Raw genomic sequence first — 21,525 nt, forward strand, 5'->3', positions numbered from 1 at the left:
ACACAGGTAAGAAATTAAAGATTTGGGATTTGAATCCATGTCCTCTAATTCCAGATGCAATTCTTCTCACTAACTTTTCAATTAATCTCATCACCACATCTTAAATATTTTTTATTTGTCCATTTTCTCCTAGGTCCTCTAAGATTTCCAGATACCAGACTCCAATTGTTTCTGTTTTCCAGATATGAAATTGTTTCCAAATGGTTTTCTCTCTCTCTCTCTCTCTCTCTCTCTCTCTCTCTCTCTCTCTCTCTCTCTCTCTCTCTCTCTCTCTCTCTCTCTCTCTCACTGGATGGGGGAAGGGGATGAGTGGCTATAAGGGATTTGCTGTAATTAGTTGATTCATACTTCTGATTTACATTAATGGATCCCTCGCTGAGGGGAAAGTTATAAATAGTTCTAGTGATAGTTGCCAAGGAACAAAACAGCCAAGTCCATCTTTGGGAATATTGTCCCTCTGCTACCATCATAGAGTAAATATGTTTTAGACATTTCCCACATGTAGCAAGCCCTGATACAATAACAGAGGCTTTCTGCAGATTGGTAAGTTAGATGAACTGGTAAATCTGTGCACTTAGAACTGATGCATGAACAAGTTTTTTTTCTGGACACCAAACATTTATGAAGCACTCTAGTAGACACAGAATGAAGATAATGGGAAAAATTAGAATTCTTCTAATATGCCCATCATCAATCATTTGAGTACCTTCTATCAAATGGATTAGAAGAGCCAAAAAGGAAGGCAACATGCATGTGCAGTGAAAATAATTTTTGTGGAGTCGCAGGACCTACCTTTCAATTTTGCTTCTGACACTAATTATGTATATGACCTTAAGCAAGTTACAGATTCACTGGACTTCCATTTTCCTAACTGTAAAATCAGAAGGTTGGACAAAGTGGTCTCTGAGCTTTCTTTCAACTCTAGATCTAGGATCCAGTGAAGACATAACCTATCTAATAAAGCCTGACACTCTGCCTTAAATGTGTGTATTTTAGTTCCTAAGTATTTTTTACATATTTTATCTAATGTGATTTTGACAGCATCCTAGTTAAGTAGTCAGGGTTAAAGTTGTACTCACGTAGAAGAGAACAGCAGGAAAATGAACGATGAAATGGAAATACTTTAATATGTCATTTGTGTCAAGTATAAAAGACAAGCTATAGGATTTACATTTTTTATAAATGTCTTTTGCATTTTGATTTTTTGAAGGGCTATTCTCACACTGTTGGGTGAGACCCTGGGATCATAAGATAATAGATTTACTGATAGCAATGATCCTTAGTAATTATCTGGTTCAAACCTCCATTTTAAAGATGAGGAATGGAATCTCATTGATATTAAATGACTTATCCACAATCACATAGCTAGTAGCAGAAATGAAATTTGACGACAAGATTTCTGGTTGATTTAAAGAATTACTGAACCGTGAAGGCTAGGGTAGGTGCTAGAGGGTTGGAATAGTATTCAGGATAGGAAATAAATTGCAGATCATAAATTCACAGAGCTGGCAGTTGGGCAGAGGATAAGGAATTCAAGAACTATGAAGTGTCTTCCAAGACACCTTTGAGGGGGCTTCTGAGGAGGGAGAACAGTGTAGGCTGTAGTTTAAGTATTCCTGCAGAATGCTTGGTCTACACATGCTTAGAGTTCAGTCTCTAAGTCATCAAAGAAAGTCAGAGGGGGAAATAAGCAAGTAGAGAAACAAAAGCATATGAAAAAGGCTGACTTTTTTCATGTAGGCAAATATAGTTTTCTGTCTTTGGAGAGATTCTTTTATGTTTTAGGTTTTATTTTGAAACTTTACCTTTACTTTGAGAAGTCTCTGGATGATATATACATATATATATATATACATAACCTATATAATCTCTCTATCTCTATATATATCTATATCTATATTTAGATATAGATATATTTTCCAACTTACCAGACCTGGTCAGAGAAAAGATTCTAAATGATATGAATTTTCTTCAGGGATCTATATGCTTATTTTTGACCAACTTTCAAGTTCCAACTACCTTCTCTCATCCCTACTTCAATGCGAATGGAAAATGCAACCATTATTTCTCCATTCTCAAGTCAAATCAGTATTCAGGGTCCTTAAACTTGCCATCCTCCTACTATCAAAAAGTACTTCCAGGAAAAAATCAGACAAGTTCTCCAATTTAAAGAACTAGAGACCCTTACCATAAGTATTTGCTTTTTAACCAAATAGAAAAATCTTAGACCAGCAGTTCTTACACTGGCTTCCATGAAACCTCAAGAATTTTATGGATTAACTTCACAGGGGCCATGAACTTGGATGAGAAAATAAACTATACTTTTAGGAATAACTGATTTCCTTTGTGATTCTCCACATTTTTATGCATTTAAAAATATTCTTCTGATAAGGGTTCCACAGGCTTCATTAGACTGTCAAAGAAATACCCAACATAAAGAAAGGATAAGAACCTCTGACTTACACCAAAGCCATGAAACTCAGATTATGGAATTTCAGTCATTAGTCTGTAATTAGGTTTTTTCTGGGTAGGAGCGATCTTTCTGGCATCTTCACACCACCACCACCACCACCACCACCACCACCACCACCACCACCACACACACACACACACACACACACACACACACACACACACACACACACACACACACACACACACCTACCAATCCTTTTATATCCTATTTATACTGTAAAATGTACAACTCCCCTTCCTTTCTGGTTTCAAGAGTCAGGGATACAATTTCTTTGGATTCTATCTACCCTCACGTGGTGGTCTGAACAGGGAAATTATAATATGTCCTTCAATACACTCCCATTTGCTCACAATTCCAGGAGCAAAAAGTAATATATGATGGGGGGAGGGGGGAGAAGTTAATTTAATTAATTCATCACCAAGGCCAAAAACATATAAATCTACTCATTTTATCTGTCAACCAAGGTTATGAATTATTCAGCAACTCTGGCCCTGGAAAGGAAGACAGAGAAAGCAGTTTAGAGAGCAGCTGGCTGAGCAAAGGTGCTAGTTAGATTAGTGTAAATCCATGGTCATGACTACAAAAACTGAAAGCATGGCCCTACTATCAGGAAATCAGTAGCTTCATCCTTCTTTAACAAGGACAAGATGCTGCAATTATTATTCCTGCCAGTACTAGACCACAATCAGCTTGGGTGGAAGTAAGACAGTGATCCCACGAGGATGCAAACTGGAGTCCTTTCCTTGGCCATCCTCTTCCTACAGCTTCTGATATAATAATAGTGAAGATTTGTATAGCCCTTTAACGATTGCAAAGCCCCTTATGTATATCATATCATCTGATTCTCACAGCAGCCCTGTGAGTAGGATGTGATCACCATCTCTATTTTACAGATGGATAAATGGAGAGGCTACAAGACTTGCCCAGGCTCCTACAATTAGGGTCTGATGAAAGATCAGATGTCTCCTTACTTCACATCTAGCCCTCTGTCTCTGATAAACTGCCTATCTGCTTCATCAATATTTATCCAGTACACTGGATTGTTACTGATGCTATTAAAAGTAGGCGGGGTGGGGGTGGAGGGCTGAGATACTTCATATTTTCAGTTTCTTTGATCTATCTCTTTTGAGTAAAACTAAATTCAGAAAATGTAGTCTTAATAGGTAGGGTCATCATCAGCCAGGAGAAGAGTAAACTGTATTTGGACATGTTGAGCTCAGGTTGCTCCCAGACCCCTGCTTTTCAAAATAGGACACTATAGCAGAATGCTAAGTAGCAATTTGGTCCTAGGGAGCAAACTTTAGAAAATGTACCCAGGCCAAGGAGAAAGAAATGAAAACTCAAATTAACTTTTAAAGTCAGATTCAGATTAGCGACAACCATTTTCAAATTTGCATTTCTCCTATTAGTGATAACCATTTTCAGATTTGCTATTGGTACCCAAACCAGGTCCATTGATGTCTGTTTTCTCATTAATGGCACAGTTCTGAATGCTCTTCTTTGCCCACAGGTTTCTTGATTTCCCCAATTATGAATAATGGGTATTAGTACAAAAATTGATACTGAATTAGTTTTTGACCTCTACTTCCTCAGCCCCCCCCCCAACTCTAAGAAAATAAATGGACATGACTATTTAATATCTGCTAAGTTAGGACCTTATAACCTAATTGTCCTTCAGGAATTTTTATGTATGTTTGATTTTAGGACAATAAAAAACCAATTTCTATTTTTTTAAAAGACAAAATCAATTGGGTATTGGGGGAAAGTACAACCATTGGCAGGATTTTATTTTATCTTTTATTCTCATTTAACTAGAGCCTGGACAGTCTTGTATTAAGCTCAATTGTTTAGTAAGGAAAATTTAGAGAAAGAAAAAATACCTTAATGATTACTCTGAATGATATAGGACATACAAATTTGTATTTAACAAGGTCCATTTTTTAAAATTATGATCTTTATAAACTTTTATTCAGTGTGTGCCTTTCTGTCCCTGCCTTTATAAGAAAACCTTTATAGGTAGAGAAAAATCCTATGGAACTGTTCCCAGAACAGTCAAGGAGGCAGAGTAAATTTCAGAAGGGAAGGGGCATGAAAGTAAGAAAAAAACAGTGGCTATGAAAAGTAGACAAGTCAGAAGTTCAATGTTTTTTGGTTATTATAAGAAAAATAGGTTCAGGCCTAACTAAAGACACATTGACATAGTGGATAGAGCTCTGGTTTTAAAGTCCAGAAGACTCTATGTTCAAATCCTAATTCTGATATTTATTTTGCTAAGAGCAAATCATTTTTTACCCTTGAGCTTCAGTTTCCACATCTGTAGATTGAGGATAATAATGCTTATAAAAACTGATTCACTGGGTCAATACAAGGATAATACATGTAAAAGCACTTTGAAAACTTGCTGGTATCATGGCTAGATTCTAAGTGGACCAAGACACATAACTTTTTGAAGACATATAAGAGGAATATTCATTAAGTTTCAAGTCATCTCTCAGGTTACTCATTATGGCACATGGAGTACTTTTCTCATCTCTGACAGGATTTGCCAAATGAGCAAGACTTGAAGCACTAGTTGTATGTCCTTCAAGGACCAAACTTCTTTCTATATGGAGAGGTACATCTCCAGAAGATTAGACCCCCATAAATTTCTTTCAGCCACTGAAACCAGTAAAGAACAATCAGCTATGAAGAGAGATATCTAATCTTTACAGTTAGAGGTTCTTTTGACATATTGAAAAATGCTTTGCTGATATAGTAGTTCTCTTTGCAACTTCCTGTTTCTCTTCATCCTAACCCTCCCATTTTCTACTCATACTTTTTCTAGGACTGATTTTCTCCTGCAAGAATATCACCAGAAATTGAGAAAAAAGTTTATCTATTCCAGATAAATGTGTTTCTCATCACCTCCCCCAGTTCCAATAAATATGCTAAGGATAAGGAAGGAATACCTAGGGTTTCTGAATGTACATACAGGATATTTGGTTTCTCAAATGAAGTTTATTTAGGGTCTCTATGTTTATGAAATTACAAAGGTGATAAAGAAGGTTCTGAACTCAGGGTTCTTTTATCAGATTCAGACATAGAAGGAGGACATTTCCTTCTTTACAGACAATTGAGAATGATGACTTGACTCAGTGGGCCATATAAGGTAGTCCATGTATTAGACATTCAACTTATGGTACTAGAACACCCCCATTCCACCTCCTCAGTCTCCATTAAATTTCTAAAATGTTTTCCTTATGAGATTAATTTTGTCTAGGACTGAAAAGGCCAGTAGGTTGGCTACAAGTAGGAACTGAGATATATTAGGAAAACTGTGAAGGGGCTCAGGATTCTTATTACATGAAATGAAAAAGATCATAGCTTAAATGCAGCATAAGGGTCAAGATTAGTCTGAAAGCTGCTCTCTTGGTCCTTGGTTTCAGGTTCAAAGACATATTATTAAATCAACAAAAACTTCATATAGATGAGTCCACTCACCAAGATCCAAATCAGTGAATTGAAACTGAAAGAATTTAAGAGCTAAATTCTTTTTGTGACATTGCAGCTCTTGAATCTTTGATACTCTACTTTTGTGAAAACATGCAGAATCTAGAGTTCATGGTTCTGATTCATCTACTCCTTTAATCTGAAGGAAAAGCATTGGAAGTGTCAATGCTCAAGTATACTTTGCTTCATCTGTCTACTCATTTAGATTAGCTAGCTATTTTTTTTCCCCATAACCCCAAATCTTATCCAGTTTAGGCTAAAGAGGAAGCTGAGTTCAAAAAGTCAAGTAGGTTCAGCAGAGTAGAGTACAACCCAGATGAAGAATGGAGAGGGAGAGAGACAGAGAGACAGAGAGACAGAGAGACAGAGAGACAGAGACAGAGAGAGAGAGACAGACAGAGAGAGACAGAGAGAGACAGAGAGATTTAATCTGTGTAGGGCTCAAACCCTTAGCTAAGGAAAGTGAACCCTTTGAGAAAGGAAAATGCAGAACTCCTGGGGAGTGATGGATTATTAGATTCTATCACTTACAACAGCAGTTGTTTTTAACTGTTTAGAGACTAAAGAAAAAGCATAAAGATCTTGCCAATGTGCAATCTTCCAACCAACACATAATCTTCATGTCCCTGCTGATCATTTACACTAATTAGCCAAATTTGGCTAATTATTGCAGAGCATTTTGGGTGCTTAATTATGGTTATTAGGAATAGTCTAGTTTATTTCCCACATACCCCATTTTCCCTTCCTACTCCCTTTACCCCTCAATCTCAACCCTTTCCCCCTATTCTTTGCCAGTTTGCATTTCAATATGTTGGTATCCCCCTCCCCCCTTTCCTAGGCTTTTCAGGAAGCCCATACCAGACCCAGCTGGAGTCAGAGAGAAAACAGCATCCAGCTCAAGATCAAGCATCCCCCCTTTACAAGCTCTGAGCCGCTTGACAACTCCATCAAATAAAATTTAAAGAGAGAACAGAGCAAGAGCCAGAGTGAGTGTTGGCATTTTCTCAACGTGCTTCCACTTAACATGACAGACAGCACATAGAAGCCCAGGGCGAAGAGCACCAAGAGGAAAGATGACATCCAGAATAGGGTCTGTATGTTACACCAGTTTAGGTCTTAAAAATCCAAGTCAGGTCAGGAGAACTACATGATATTACATGCTCTGTCCTTCTTGAACTACCTGCTTTTGTGGTAGAGATTTATCTATAATTTTTACTTTTCTTACCACTGGAGTGTAGTGCATAGTAAATAAATGTTGTAGCTCTTTTATATCAGTTCACTATAGCAAGCCCATACCGTGATTCAAAACAGCAACCCTTCAGAGATGGCCCACTGAGAATTGAATATATATTTACCCAAAAACCACACACACACACACACACACACACACACACACACACACACACACACACACACACACCTAACTACTCACTCTCTCAAACATACAGAATATACATATTTCCTCTAAAACGTATGGACATGCATACCCATGCTGTGCACCCTGGCATCTTCTCACACATCTGCATCAAGTATTGAACAGAATTTATTACTGTGTGCAGCTTAGCCCACTGGGGTAAATTGCAAATGGGTTTAACCTTATCTTGTACTATGCTTCTTCTCTCATAAATATATGCAGTAGCATAATTGTATAGTATTAGAGAATCCTGGCTTTCAGAGTTACAGAGGAACACATAAAGCTGCCAGAGTTAATCAGACTGTACACTGATTATTTGTTATCTTTTCTCTACTCCCAAGCTCAAGTCCTTCCTCTCCCTGACCTACAGCTACACAAAGTGATCCACTGGAGGAGGAGTTAATCAGTTCAATTAATTTCATTCTGAGGACCTAAGGAGTCGGCTTTTCTTTCACTTTCTGGTAGACTAGCTTTCCAAACAAGACTAGCATCAGGAAAGGGAAAGGGAAGATAAATGAATTAACTCTCAAAGTATAGCACTGGGGAACTGTTTAAGAAGTTAGCTATCATTACAAGATTTTAAAGGGGGAAAAAAGTTTCTGGAACTAAGAGGGAAGGAGATAGAGAAGAAAAGGCTTGAAGAAAACATGGTTTGTAGTAGGAATGGAGAGATAGCCAGCTTTTAAAGGGAAAGGGACATTTCTCTCTCATTCACCTATATTATCCTATTTTTTCTTTCAAATTAAGTATTATGTCCTCTTCCCCCACCCCCACCCCCATTCTTCCTGAAGGAAAGAGTTGAAACATATCTATGACAAGTTATAAAGATAAAGAGTAGAGACCCACCGTGCCCTCCTCGAAGGGAGACAGGGGAGCGATAGATAGAAATAGGCACTGAGTGATGCTTGCTGCCATGGAAATGGTGTTCATGCTGAGAGTGAGACACTGGAGAGGAAGAAGAGGAGGATGAAGCAACATTAGAAGAACTCCACACAGAGCTGACGATACATCCCCAAAAGAGGGACCAGATCCCAAGGGTCCAGGCAGGACGGCGAGGCGGGCTCCGTCCGGGCAAGGTGCTTGTGTGTATTCTCAGGTGCATGGTCAATGCACTGCACAACTACAGATGGGCAGTCTGAATTCCAGCCAGGGTAGAAAAATGAAGTTCATGATGCCCAGAGGCCCATCATAGCAGGAAGAAGGCGTGTGTCTTTGGTGAGGTGAGGGACACACTTTTTCGAAACAATCAAGAGGTGAATATCCCAGGGGGGGAAAAAGACAAATATACAAAATGGCAAAAAGAAAAAAAGAAAAGAAAACAAAGAAAAAAGAAAAAAACAATTATTTTCCCCCTAGTGCTGGATAAACCTATATTGCCAGTGTCCACCCTGATATACAAAGCCTCTGGTGAGCCCAAAAACACCACACATGTCACGGAAAGGCCCCAGCAATCTTCCAGTTGTGATGTTTCCTCCTAGGCACTCAGGGTCCTGATGACTCTAATTGCCAAAACTCCAAGAATATCACAAGTGAAGGAAAAGCGAAAAAGAAAAGAAAAAATCCCCAAACAAAACAAACAAAAAAAAAAAATCGGCAGAATAGCAGAAGAGCCAAGTAAGGTTTAGGTTAGTGTATCCCAACATCCAAGGAGTTTGAACATTTTTTTTCTCTTTTGCTTCTCCACTACCAAGCGATGCAATGCAGAACTGCCAAGCGAAAAGGGGGAGGGGGTGTTAGAAGGGGGGTGTTCTCCTTCTTCTCCTCCTCCGATTCTAGGCAGTAGAGAACCAAGACTGTTAACCCTGTGCGATCTGGAAGGGCACTGACGGATTCTCTTCCGTTTCTTCCTGGATCTCTCAACAAAATGAAAAAGCAGCAGCAGCAGGAAGAGGAGGAGAAAGAAAGGCAGGGGGTGAAGATAAGGGGAGCAGGGTGGGGGAGAAGGAAAGACCACAACAGCAACAACTACATACACACACACACACACACACACACACACACACACACACAAAGGGAGTAAAACGAAAAGAAACAGAAACAACAACAAGAGGAATGTTGGGGGTGGGATCCAGGGAAAAGGAGGGATGTTAGGGTAGGAGTAGTGCCCAGCGGAGTCAGGAGAAGAACGTTGAGGGGTTGGCGCATACAAAGTGAAGGGAACTCTGGAGCTCAGGTGAACTGAAGCGAGGAGTTAGGAAGCCAAATTCACAAATGGGCAAGCCGTATGCAAATGGGCACACTCGGGAGAGCAAATCATTGAAGCCAGAACACTCTGCAGAGGGGACTGGCTGGTTCCTGAGAAAGGAGGGGCTGGAACTGGGACCTGAAATCCCAGCCCTCTCCTCAGGCTCTGTGCCCATCCCCATTCCCCTCCATTCATATACATACTCACACACACACACACACACACACACACACACACATACACGCGCGCATACACACACTCTCACACAGATACACATGCAGGTCTTTCCATCCCTTTTCCGTTCGCCTAAATATCCTCCACCCATCTTCTTTTGCTGCTTGGCTTCTTGTACACTTGCAACTTGTGTATTTGTGTGTGTGTGTGTGTGTGTGTGTGTGTGTGTGTGTGTGTGTGCTGGTTCTTTGTCTCCTTTTTTTCTCTCAGGCTCATTAAATCTACTAGGGCGCCAAGGCTTCTTTTGCAAATTGGCAAGAGAGGTTGGGATGGGGTGGGGAGGGGGGGAAGAGAGGGGGTTGGGGAAGAGCTGACGTAGGAGACCGGGTGGCAAGGAACGAAGTAACCAGAAAAGAAAATAAAAATAAAACCCCTTGAGTCAGCATCAGGAGTAAAGCTGTTGCTGCCGATGCCTCCTGTTCTTTTCTTCTTCAACAACCCTTCGGGCTCCTCTCCTTAAAATTAAGAGCCTTAGTTTCCATTGGGGGTAGAACCGCGGCACCTCGTATCCCAGCTGCTGGAGAGCTGTAAAGTCTGAGGAAACAGACCATGTAGAACACAGTGGATCCTGGGCTAAGAGGATCTTTCCGGAATTTTGACTTCCTTCGCTTCCCTCCTGGGATATTGCCTCTACCTATATGTACACGCAATCAAGCCTCCCGTTTCATTTCAGAGTCCAGTGAGGTTAATTTGCTTGCTGCCCCTCGAAAACTACTTCAGGGGGGAGCTAGAACCCCATCCCCTGGTAGAGGAGGAGGAAAATCCCACAAGCAAAGTGTATTTTACAAAGCTAGGAAGATGGGGGGGGAGGGGAAGGGGACGGGCGGGAGAGGGAGCACGGTTGGGACAGAATAGAAGACAGAGAAGATGATGCCTCATAGGAGGTTAAGAATCCTCCCCATCCTCTTAGGTGGAAAAAAAGTCTGCAAATCTATGCTCTTCACTCAGGAAGTAAAAATATGATTGCACATTATTAGGATGGCATGCAGGTGGTACCTGCATTTGGAGGAGGTGGAGGAGGATAGAAAGGACTTCCAAACAGTAGGGCATCTGTGACACTAAGAGGGGACTTAGCCGGTTTGCTGGTGGGATAGTGCTGGGCAATTGGACATTTTAGAAAAGTCAGAGAATGGACAACATTCTCCCGGAAGGCAAATGAGCCAGAAGCAGTAAACAGCCAAGCCAAGGCTGAAAGGGTCCAGGTCATGATTGCTTCATCAGCTCTGAGGCTATTTGTTTATTCTGTTGGGAGGGGGGGAAATTCCATTTTAGAGTTAATCTAATTGCCCACCTAGCCACTACACTCACTACCTTGCCTCCAGGCTGCATTTTTCTTTTCCTGAGCTCGAAGCACCTTTAAAAATATGCAATTAATAAGAATTCCAAAAAGGGGAGAGGGGTTTAAAAACCTTAGTGTCCAGAAAGTTCAGGAATTCAAAGACTGTATTATTTGTCTTTGATATGGATACCTTAGTGGGTTTTGGGGGTGGATAGGGGAGGAAGGTGTAATCTTTAAGATGCACAGAAGATAATTTGCCTCCAAGGTTAACCAGCAAGAGTGCTGCAGATGTAAAGTCAGTCACCTGCTATTCTGGCCTCTAAATAGGGTTTTCTTGACTATTCCTGGTGCTATCATTTAAAAGTAAATTGTTCAGAGAAGTTTTTAGCAAAGGCAACTTCAGAAATGATTAATGTGACTTCATTCTACAAACACTGAATCTCTATTACAATATGCATCTGGGGGTATGTAGTTTTGTAATAAGAACTTGGGAGATGCCCAGTGCAGTATCATGTGCAAGATGGTTTTAAAACAAATCATAGATACTATCAAATATTTAAAATTAGTAGGGACTCCAGATAAAATGTCTTCCAATCCTCTCCCTAATTCCTCCTCCCCATTTCACAAGTAAGAAAATTGAGACTGATAGAAGTGAAATAAATTGCCCAAGGTCACTCAGGTAGTCACTAACTGGGGCAGAATTTGAACACAAAATCACTAGGCTCTATATATAGCATTCCTTCTAAATACATCATAGTCCACTGTAACTTTAAAAATATCTTTGTATACATTCACCTTATACTAAATTTCACTCTATTAATAATCTTGCATACAGTTCTAGTGCAATGATTACAGAGCCTCATGTCCAGTGCTATACAGTGAAAAGATAGGTAGCACAAGAAAAAGAGCACTGAATCTAGAATCAGAAGGCTTGAGTTCAAATCTAGCCTTTAATACTTATCTATTATAGGATCATTGTCTTATCTGATATACCTTGGATCCTGAAACAACTTTTTAGAGATTAAAAATTCCCTCACAAGGATTCTCATAAATCACTCATGAAATTCCTCTCATAACAAATAGATAAACTGAGGTACACACTGATTGCCCAATTTCACTGTCAGCAGAGAATCCAGGAATAAAGTTTAACATTTTACTTTTAATCATATTGTAATTCCCTTCAACATCCCTGTATGCTCACCCACATATCCACATGGCCCTTATACTCCCTGTCTCACTTTTAAAAAATACATCTGGGTGTTCTTGGCATTTGGAGACAGAGACAGGTACAACAGAAGCCTGATAAACAGGTTACCTTTCCCTTTAAATGTGCTTTCTTTTCTAAAAGGGTATTGAGCCTTTTTTTTTTTAGAAATATGTTTTGACTTGGCAGAAGAAACATGGAAAGCATGAGTGGATTTCCCAATGAATTCATTGTTAGGCAGTAAAGAGAAAATAAATATTTCATGTAGCCCCCAAATCTGGTAATGCTGCTGGTCTATCACAGCTGGAACTGTTCATTTAACTCATAATACTTATAATTCATTTATTTACTTCTTTGTATAAAAATCAACCAACTCAGTTGGGACATCCCCACAAAGCAGTGTGACAGGAATACATTTGAGGATAATGGGGAAGCATAGCTCAAAGATGATCTAATTTAACTTTCCCCTCTTGTTTTATAGATGAACAGGAGGTTCAAGGAGGTTCCCTGACTTACATAGTATCACAGAGATAATAAGTGTTAGAAATGGGATTTGAACTCGGGTAATAACTCCAGAATTCCATTATATTTCATAAATACTATCTGAAGGTTAATAGATTACAACAGAATTCTTTCTTTTTGACCAAATTAGAAAAAAAATACTTATCCAGAGTAAAAGGATTCCCACAAAATAAGTAATTTTAGTTTTCTGACTTTGTTAGATAGCTACATATATGTTTATATAGTCATTTTACACTAATGTATTATATAATGACATAATTATATAATACACACATACTTATATAATTAGAACATAATTCTATAATATGTAGTATATAATTAGAAAATAATTCTATATTAGAACATTTTATATGTGTATATATATATATATATTATCATTCCCTTTAATTCAAGTTAGTAATGGAAGTTTGTTTTTTTTTTAATCATGGACCCCTTAGTTGGCACAGCAGAGATAGCACTGGGCCTGGAGTCAAGAAGACTTGAGTTCAAATCCAGCCTCATACAGTTACAAGCTGTATGACTCTAGACATCTCATTTAACCTGTTTGCCTCAGTTTCCTCCACTGTAAAAAAGGGATAATAAGAGCACCTGTCTCCAAGGTTGTCATGAGGATCAGGTGAGATAACTATTATTAAGTACTTATGACAGTGCTTGGCACATAGTAAATACTTTATAAATGTCAGGTATTATTATCATTATTATTAATTATTATCTTCTGTTCCTTTTTCTTCTCCTAAGCTAATTTATTGACATGTAATGAAAGCAAACTCTTAGAATATTGTGTGTGAGAAGAGATAGCTATAGCCCATGTGGGAGCACATTAGTAGCAAGCAAATGTGAAAGCAGCTATCTCTAGAGTGTATTCACACACGTGACACATATATATAGAATCTTTAATCTTACACCTAAAGGCATTTTCTTGGAGGAGGGGAGCAGGAAGAGAGGAATGCTACAGCAAAGAAGGGGCCACAAAGAAGAGTACAGAACTGAATTAGTGTCCATGTGGGATGAAAGACAGTGTGGGTTTGGGTTCCAAGAAACTGTACAGCAGAAAAAGATTCAAACACCTTTAGCAGAGGGAAGAAAAATTATGACCCTTTATCAGTTGTTATGCCAGAGAGCTACCCCATTCCTTTCTCAGCTCTGTTCAAGTTGTTTCTGAATCACAGGCTTCCTTAAATATCTCAGGTAATGTATTTCTGTCCCACTCATTCATATCTCTGTTCAGAACTCAGTTCCCCCCAGGACTCTAATCTCTACCTAAAATAAAAATTCCAGGAGAACGCCTAGTAAGGGCTTTCACATAGTAGGCATTTCATGCATATTTACAGAAAAGTTAAATAAGTGATTTTTTTTGTCTTTGATAGATATCTCAGAAATATAAGATGATAGAGGTAAAGGGAAATTTGTGGCTTTTGTAACCCAATATATTGCCCTCTCCACATGATTAACCAATTTTACAAATCAGGAATCAGAAATCATAATTGTTCACATTGACATAATAATCATGTAATAGGACATAGGAGGACAGTTCAGGTGCTATACTGGTGTCCATGAATTGTAAAAAGATCTGAAGGAAGGCTTCTGGCATGTTACATGAATTTGCTAAGGAAGATTTATGGGAGGGCATGGACAAGAGTTTTAGGAAATGAGAAAGTATAGATGAACTGTAATCTGAATCACTGTAGTGAGTGGCTACATTGATGAGATCTTAGACCTAGTGAACTGTTTGTGATTTACAGTAAAATATAATTATAATAATGAACAACATAATAATAATAAGTATAGAGTGCTTAGTCTGTCCCAGACACTGTGCCAAGTGCTTCACAATTATCTCATTTTGTCTTTCCTACAAAATAAGATAGATCCTATTATTTTCCCCAATTTGCAAATGAGGAAACTGAGGTAAACAAAGATTAAGTGAGATACCTACGGTCACATAGCTGGTAAGTGTTAGAGACCAGATTTGAACTCAGATTTTACCTCTAAGGAACAACATTTGAACTATTTCATGACTCCAGAGCCTGTACTCTGTTTCATCTTGCTATCCCAAAGTACTTTATAATGATTAGCAAATGTTTTCTTCACAACAACTCTGAGAAGTAGCATAATATAAGCAGAGCCATAACTAAAGTGGGAAGTGATCAGAGCTTTGTCTGAAGTTGCCAAAAACTTTGTCCTAGGATCCTCAAAAATAAAGGGAATGATATCAGTTGCTCCTTAAGCAGGTAGAAGCAACTGACTCAGTTGGCAAGAATAATTAGTTAAGATATGAAGCTACCAGATGACTTGCTTCCTCCAACTTACCCCTGATTACTGAAACTCAGATGAGTTTCTCTCCTGTCTGCCCCATCTAGCCATCTAGTTATGGCTTTGAGTATAAACAGTGTTATTCTCCATTTTTATAGAGAAAGAAACAAAGACTAATGGAGGTGAAGGGATTTATTTACAGTCAAATAGCAAGTAAGAATCATAGCCAGGATCTTTTGGATTCAGGATCCAGATTTTTTCAAAATCTGTTCAAAATCTCCATTTGGGTCTTTGGACTTCAAGTCCTATGCTCTCCCCATCATGAAATGCTACCTCAAAAACTATTTCAGTTCCTTTTTCTCTTGTTCCAGTCTGAACAAAACAAAACAAATGTGATACATTTTTTACCTCTAGGGAACAACACTTGAACCATTTGCTGCTTAAGTCTTTTGACTGCTCACGGGAATAAGCATACTGCCAAGAGTGAAGACCAGAGTATAATTTGCAGACAAAAGAGAAGAGCTAGATTTAAAAAGATCTTTGAACAAATCTAAAACATGGGAGGATCCTAAAATGCTTTACCATTAGGGAAATATTTCAGGAAACCCTATCAAGCATCCATGGGAAGGCTCAGTGGACCATAACTTGAAAAACCCTGCCATGGATAGCCATCTTTGATCATTTACATAACAATCCATATATTATAGAGATTCTTAAACTTGTTTTGTGTGTCATGGACCTCTTTGGTAGTCGAATGAAGCTTCTGGACCTCTTTTCAGAATAGTATTTTACAAAAAATACAGAATCACAAGAGAAATCAATTATATTATAATACATCCATATATCTGTATACATCCACATATCTACACACACACACACACACACACACACACACACACACACATATATTTGAAGTTCACAGACCTCATGTTTAGAACTTCTTATCTACATTGAGTAGCTCAATATGATATGGATTATCTCTATGTCATACTCTCTAGTACATACACACCAGCAAATTTTTAAACCTTGCCCTTTTCTCTTAAATTTAATACTTTTCTCTGGGGCCATATTTGAACAGAGGACCTCCTATCTCCAGGCCTGGCTCTCTATCCACTGAACTACTTAGCTGCCCCAAGTACCAGCACTTTATGACAAATCTTTGTCCAGGGAGCTTTGTCCTATGTTGCTCTGTATCACTGTTTTAAAATTTTTTTCTGGATTGTTATAGTGTTGCCTAAAGTGTAACAGAGTCTAGCATCATGGATCTGGTGCCAGCCTTATAGCAATGTTCCATTCTGTTATAATATATTATGAATCTCAACTACTATACCTCCCTTAGACAAATATCTGGGGATTTTTTTTAAACCCTTACCTTCCATCTTGGAGTCAATACTATGTATTGGCTCCAAGGCAGAAGAGTGGTAAGGGCTAGGCAAAGGGGGTCAAGTGACTTGACCAGGGACACACAGCTAGGAAGTGTCTGAGGCCAGATTTGAACCTAGGACCTCCAGCCCCTAGACCTGGCTTTCAATCCACTGAGCCACCCAGCTGCCCCTCTGAGGATTTTTACAATCTCTATTTCCTTGAGCTGCACAAAAATAAAGCAAAATTGCAGAATGGGGCATGAAATGTTAGAATTGCCTTTTCAAAGAAAAGCTTTCTATATTATCTTTAATCAATATCCCTGTTGGCTCATACATAGTTCCTTTTGGTCAACTCCTAATATATTTGGAGTCCACATGTCACTTTCTGAATCTTGGAACCTGCTTTGCCATTTCATTGCCAGCAGGTGACACTTGTCAGGATGCTTGTCTAAGACATTGGTCTAACATGACTGCTCAAAAAGAGAAAAGCCAAGATTCATCAGAAAAAAAAAATGTTTTAAAAAGCAGACACCTTGTTTCTTATATACAATCTAAAGCCTTGGAAAGCAGAATTCTTTCTCCAAATGAGAGCAGAAGAAACCCAGAGACTAGATTTTTCAGTGGGGGCAGGAAATGGTAAGTTTGAAAGAAAAGTTACAATGGGGAAATGAAAGTAAGACTGAAGGAGATCTAACTTCTACTAATGTAGAATACAATAAAAGTTCTTTTTTAAAAATTGACTGTTAACATAGCTATAAATACATCCCAGGGTTCCAGTGACATCATCATAAAATAGTCCAACTTTGCTCTGCTCTGCTTTATTGGGTGTCAGCACATATATTTATAGCCCCATAATTCATAGTTCTTTTCATTTATTTAAGAAAGCCATCCTGGGATGAGGGTAGATTTTTACTATTATGTTTTCCATTTGGGATATAGATAGAGAAGTTTTATTCTTTTAACAACATTACCTCTATTATTATTTGATTTTATAGAAAGACCATAACATACTTGGGTTTTTTAAAATGGTATATATTATGTCAGCCCAATTTTTTTTAAACAATCATTCTCTTGCCATCAGACTTGAAGTAGATGAATCTCAGAAGTTTGTAGGTTCTGAAACCAAATACACAAAACTCTTTTGGCTAAGAACCATGTTTTCTAGAGGACTTTCATACATTTTCTATAGAGGAAGGAAGCCCTGGGTTGTCCTCTACAGATATTTTTGCCTTAAATGCTTTGAACCATAAGGAGAAAAAACAGAAACTTTCTCTTCCTAAAACCAAAACAAATAAAAAACCTGATTTAGACTTTAGATTTAGTATCTAAGTCAGTATCTTTATTTTCTAGAAAACCTATAAACCCAAAACTATGTGCAATCCAAGACATTAGTAACAAATCCATCTTATATCATCCATCTCCTTCATATCTTCTATAGTTGCTTTTCATACAATCTGAAGATGATAGACTCGATCCACAAAACACAGATTCAAACAGAATCCACCCACTTTTAGTTTACTAAATAGTACTCAAATTAACAAATTGGAACATATCTCAAGAGGTTCATATTGACCTTTATTCCCCTTTTCTTTAGAGTGGATTTAATCAAAATCTATCTATCCTGATGGACCATGTGGCCATAACTCAATTCAATCAAGTTTAACTTGAGAAAGCTGAGGCTCATAAATGGCAAAGTACCTTGAGTGTTTGATTTGGGATTTAATTCCTATAGCTATAGTCTCTACAGTATTTCTCTATAATTTGTTACAGTCATAGAAAGTGGATCAAAAAAAGTTCACATCTTGGTTCTATTACTAGTTGTGTAACATTAGGCAAGTCTTAAATTCTTTGAGCCTCTGTTTCTTCATCTGTTAATTAAGAGTACTATCTAAGCTGCCTACTTAAATAAGGTTGTGATTGTAAAGCACTTTGTAATAAAAATTATATAAATATGAGTTATTGTTATTTGCCAATATTTATAGATAGCATGTTTTCCCTCATAGTTTATCAACTTCTCTCCTGTGGATTTATGTAAGGTACTGTCCCTTTCAAATGAAGACATTTCAGTTGCTGGAAGGGGCAGAAAAAGAGCATTTGTAGAAAAACACTGATAAAACTAGATTGAGAAGAAATACAATTTCTCAGATAAAATCTTGTGGAGAGACATAGACTATTATGGAGACCCGAAATAAAACCATCCCTCATGTAAATGTACTAAAAAAAAATCTGTGAAAGCCCAGTGACTGAGCTAAAGATGGCTGCTGTGCATTGTCACCCATCAATTCATTTATTTATTGTGGTTTTCAGATTTTTAAAGGATATAGAAGATCAATCATAAATCAAATAACTGTTATGGGACTGTGAGAAGATTATATGAGAACTATGGGGGTCATATCTAACAGAAAGATAGATTTTCTTTGGATTTTCACATCATAAATTGGAGATAGGTAAATGATTTTTGTTAAATGGCTCTGATTTGAGACATTAGTAAGATAGAAGGGGTAGGAAATAGCCAGATAAAAATGGAATCATCAAAGGAAGTTTGTCACAGGAGGCAGCAAGAGAAAATACTTACTGAAGAAAGACCTTAGAAACTTTCGGGAACTGATTTAAACTGATAGGCAGACTTTGCAAATGTTTTACTGGAAGCCCTGCTGATTGGAAGAGAAACATTGGATTATTGAGAGTTGATTGGTTGGAGAAAGACAGGATTATACTCTGCTGCCATCTGTTGCCTGAGGGAAGGGAAATATTTTCAAGGTTTTTGCTTCCTTGACCCTTTATTGAATTCTCCATTTTGAGAGGGACAAATGAGAAGAGGTAAAAAATAGGATTTGCAACTGTTTAGGTGTGTGAAGAGGCAGGCCTTTCCTGATTTTTATTTGGAGAAAACAGAATTTCTTGTTTACAAACTATCTGGGTAAAGTCTTTACGGTCCTATCACTACGGTTTAAGAAAAAGAAACAAATCAGCATTTTAAAACAAATCTGCAAGGCAACTATGATTGCTTGTCACTCAAAGAGTATAGTATTTCTCTGGTCTCTGCCAAGAGTGGCTATGAACTAAAAGAGCTTTCACTGTTTCAGCAGCCCAAAAGGTAGTGGCTTTGCCCAGCTGGTACAGATTATATGGTTCTGACTATTTTCTAAAGAGTCCAAGGACATCAAGTTTCCTCATTCAGAGTTATGAGTTGCTCTGGCTACATGGGTTTTTCTATTCCTCTATTTCCTTGCTAAATCTCTTTAAATTTGTACCCATTTTCCCCATAAACCTAGGTATTGCATATACTGATAGAAAGTATGACACAGGTTTATGAATATTTTTTTCATTAATCCTGCTTCTGCCTCCTATTGAGCAAATATTATGATTATTCTTGCTTTGCCTCATTAGTGTTTTATCAATATTTCATGTTTGAACCAATGGTGTCATAATAAGTGATTTTATATAAACAGTAAGAACACTTATTGGGGCTCCGAAGCTTTAGCACTTGTAGTAATAATATATTCCTCCTATTTTCACCCCTGCCTCTTCATGTATTATATAGTAGCATGCTTAATGGTCATGGATAATCCTCTCACTCTGAGAAAAAAAAAATCTTGGACCTACTGGCATAAAATTAGGATAGAGAAAATTGAGACATTTCAGACAGAGAAAACTGGAATATGAGTAGAGGCAAAAGTGTCTGAGAAAATAGGTCTGTTCTATGCTTGGAATACATATAGATAAAACATAGGGTCTTTTTGAACAGTCTTCAAGGGAGATATAGTAAAGCTCATTACCATATTGCTTATAAATAGCCTTTGTATGTGCTAAGTTTATCTCACCATTGACACAGTAAAGCTTGCTATGGGACAAATCACTGGAGAATATTCAGCTATTGTTTTTTGAGTTTTGAAAAGACCTTCATATAATGTGATGTAGTAGAAAGAACTGGGTTCAAATGTTGACTGTTTCATATGACTAGTGTGACATTTGACAAATTGATTTCATTTTCTGGGCCCTAGTTTCTTCATCCTTAAAATGAGGAACCAGGTCCTTTCTAGCTCGGAATGCTATGATCCTATGATAATCATTGCTATGTAGAAGATACAAAATGCAACTTGCCCTATGAAGTAAACAGTAGTATCCCAGGAAGACAAATGGAAATAGCAATAGAAGGACTAGAATTTAAAAATACTTCAGTCATTAGCACAGTGCCTGATATATAGTAGGCACTTGAATGTTTATTGACTGACTTTGAAAGATCAAGCAAGATTTTTTGTATGTTAATTATCATGTCTGGTCTCTAGATTTCAAAAATGTACTCTGCAAAGAAAGCTTAAAGGGAACCAGATACTTTTCATATACTAAAATCTCTTCTGAGAGCAATAAGATCACAAGGTCAGATTTACCACATTCTCTTTAACTAATATACTAAATACCATATGAACCTATATAAATCCTCATTATATATTATTTTTTTAAAGCCTTTACCTTATTCTTAGAATTGATACTACTGGTTCCAAGGCAGAAGAGTGGTAGGGGGCTCAGCAGTTGGGGCTATGTTACTGGTTCAGGGTTACATATCCAGGAAATGTTTGAGTCCAAATTTGAACCCAAGATCTCCTGTCTCTTGGACTGGCTCTCTATACACTGAGCTACCTTGCTGCTCCTAATCATATTTTTAAAAAGATGTCACAGAGATAAAATTATTGCTCTGTTGTCTTCAAGTATTTAAAAGGCTAATCATTTAGAAGGGGTACTAGACTTTGGCCTCAGTTAACAAAACTATGGGAGCAAGAAACAAGGAGGAATATTTAGGCTAGATATAAGGAGAAAAAATTAAAAACAACACAAACCTTTCAATAATTAAAGTAATTCTAAAGCAGAAAGTTTTGCTAAGAAAGAATATGGGTTTTTCCTCAATGGTGACCTTCAAATAAGTACCAAATAACTAGTAAATCAGTCAACCTAACATTTATGAAATTTCTACAGTATGCCAAATGCTGTGCTAACCACTCAAGATGCAAAAAAAAAAGGGAATAGTTCTACTCCCAAGAAGGTCATAATATAATGGAGGAGACAATATGCAAACAACTATGTCCAAACAAGATTTATACAGAATACAG

General features: G+C 37.8%; 1 protein-coding gene across 15 annotated transcripts in view; it reads right to left on the reverse strand.

Annotated features, from left to right (window-relative positions):
• Nucleotides 1–21,525, reverse strand: part of NRXN3 (neurexin 3) — a 2,159,162-nt gene that overhangs the window by 727,517 nt on the left and 1,410,120 nt on the right. Inside the window, exon 1 of one of the 15 annotated variants that reach the window (XM_016428733.2) lies at nucleotides 8,226–9,753. The exons of 13 other annotated variants lie outside the window; for them this stretch is intronic. In XM_016428733.2, coding sequence (XP_016284219.1) covers nucleotides 8,226–8,481 — 256 coding nt within the window. In that variant the 5' untranslated portion in view covers nucleotides 8,482–9,753. Of the gene's footprint in view, nucleotides 1–8,225; nucleotides 9,754–21,525 lie in introns of those variants that run through there. One more of the 15 variants, XM_007472724.3, reaches the window with a different exon arrangement.

The sequence above is a fragment of the Monodelphis domestica genome, chromosome 1 (genome assembly GCF_027887165.1).
Source record: "Monodelphis domestica isolate mMonDom1 chromosome 1, mMonDom1.pri, whole genome shotgun sequence".
Lineage (NCBI taxonomy): Eukaryota > Metazoa > Chordata > Mammalia > Didelphimorphia > Didelphidae > Monodelphis > Monodelphis domestica.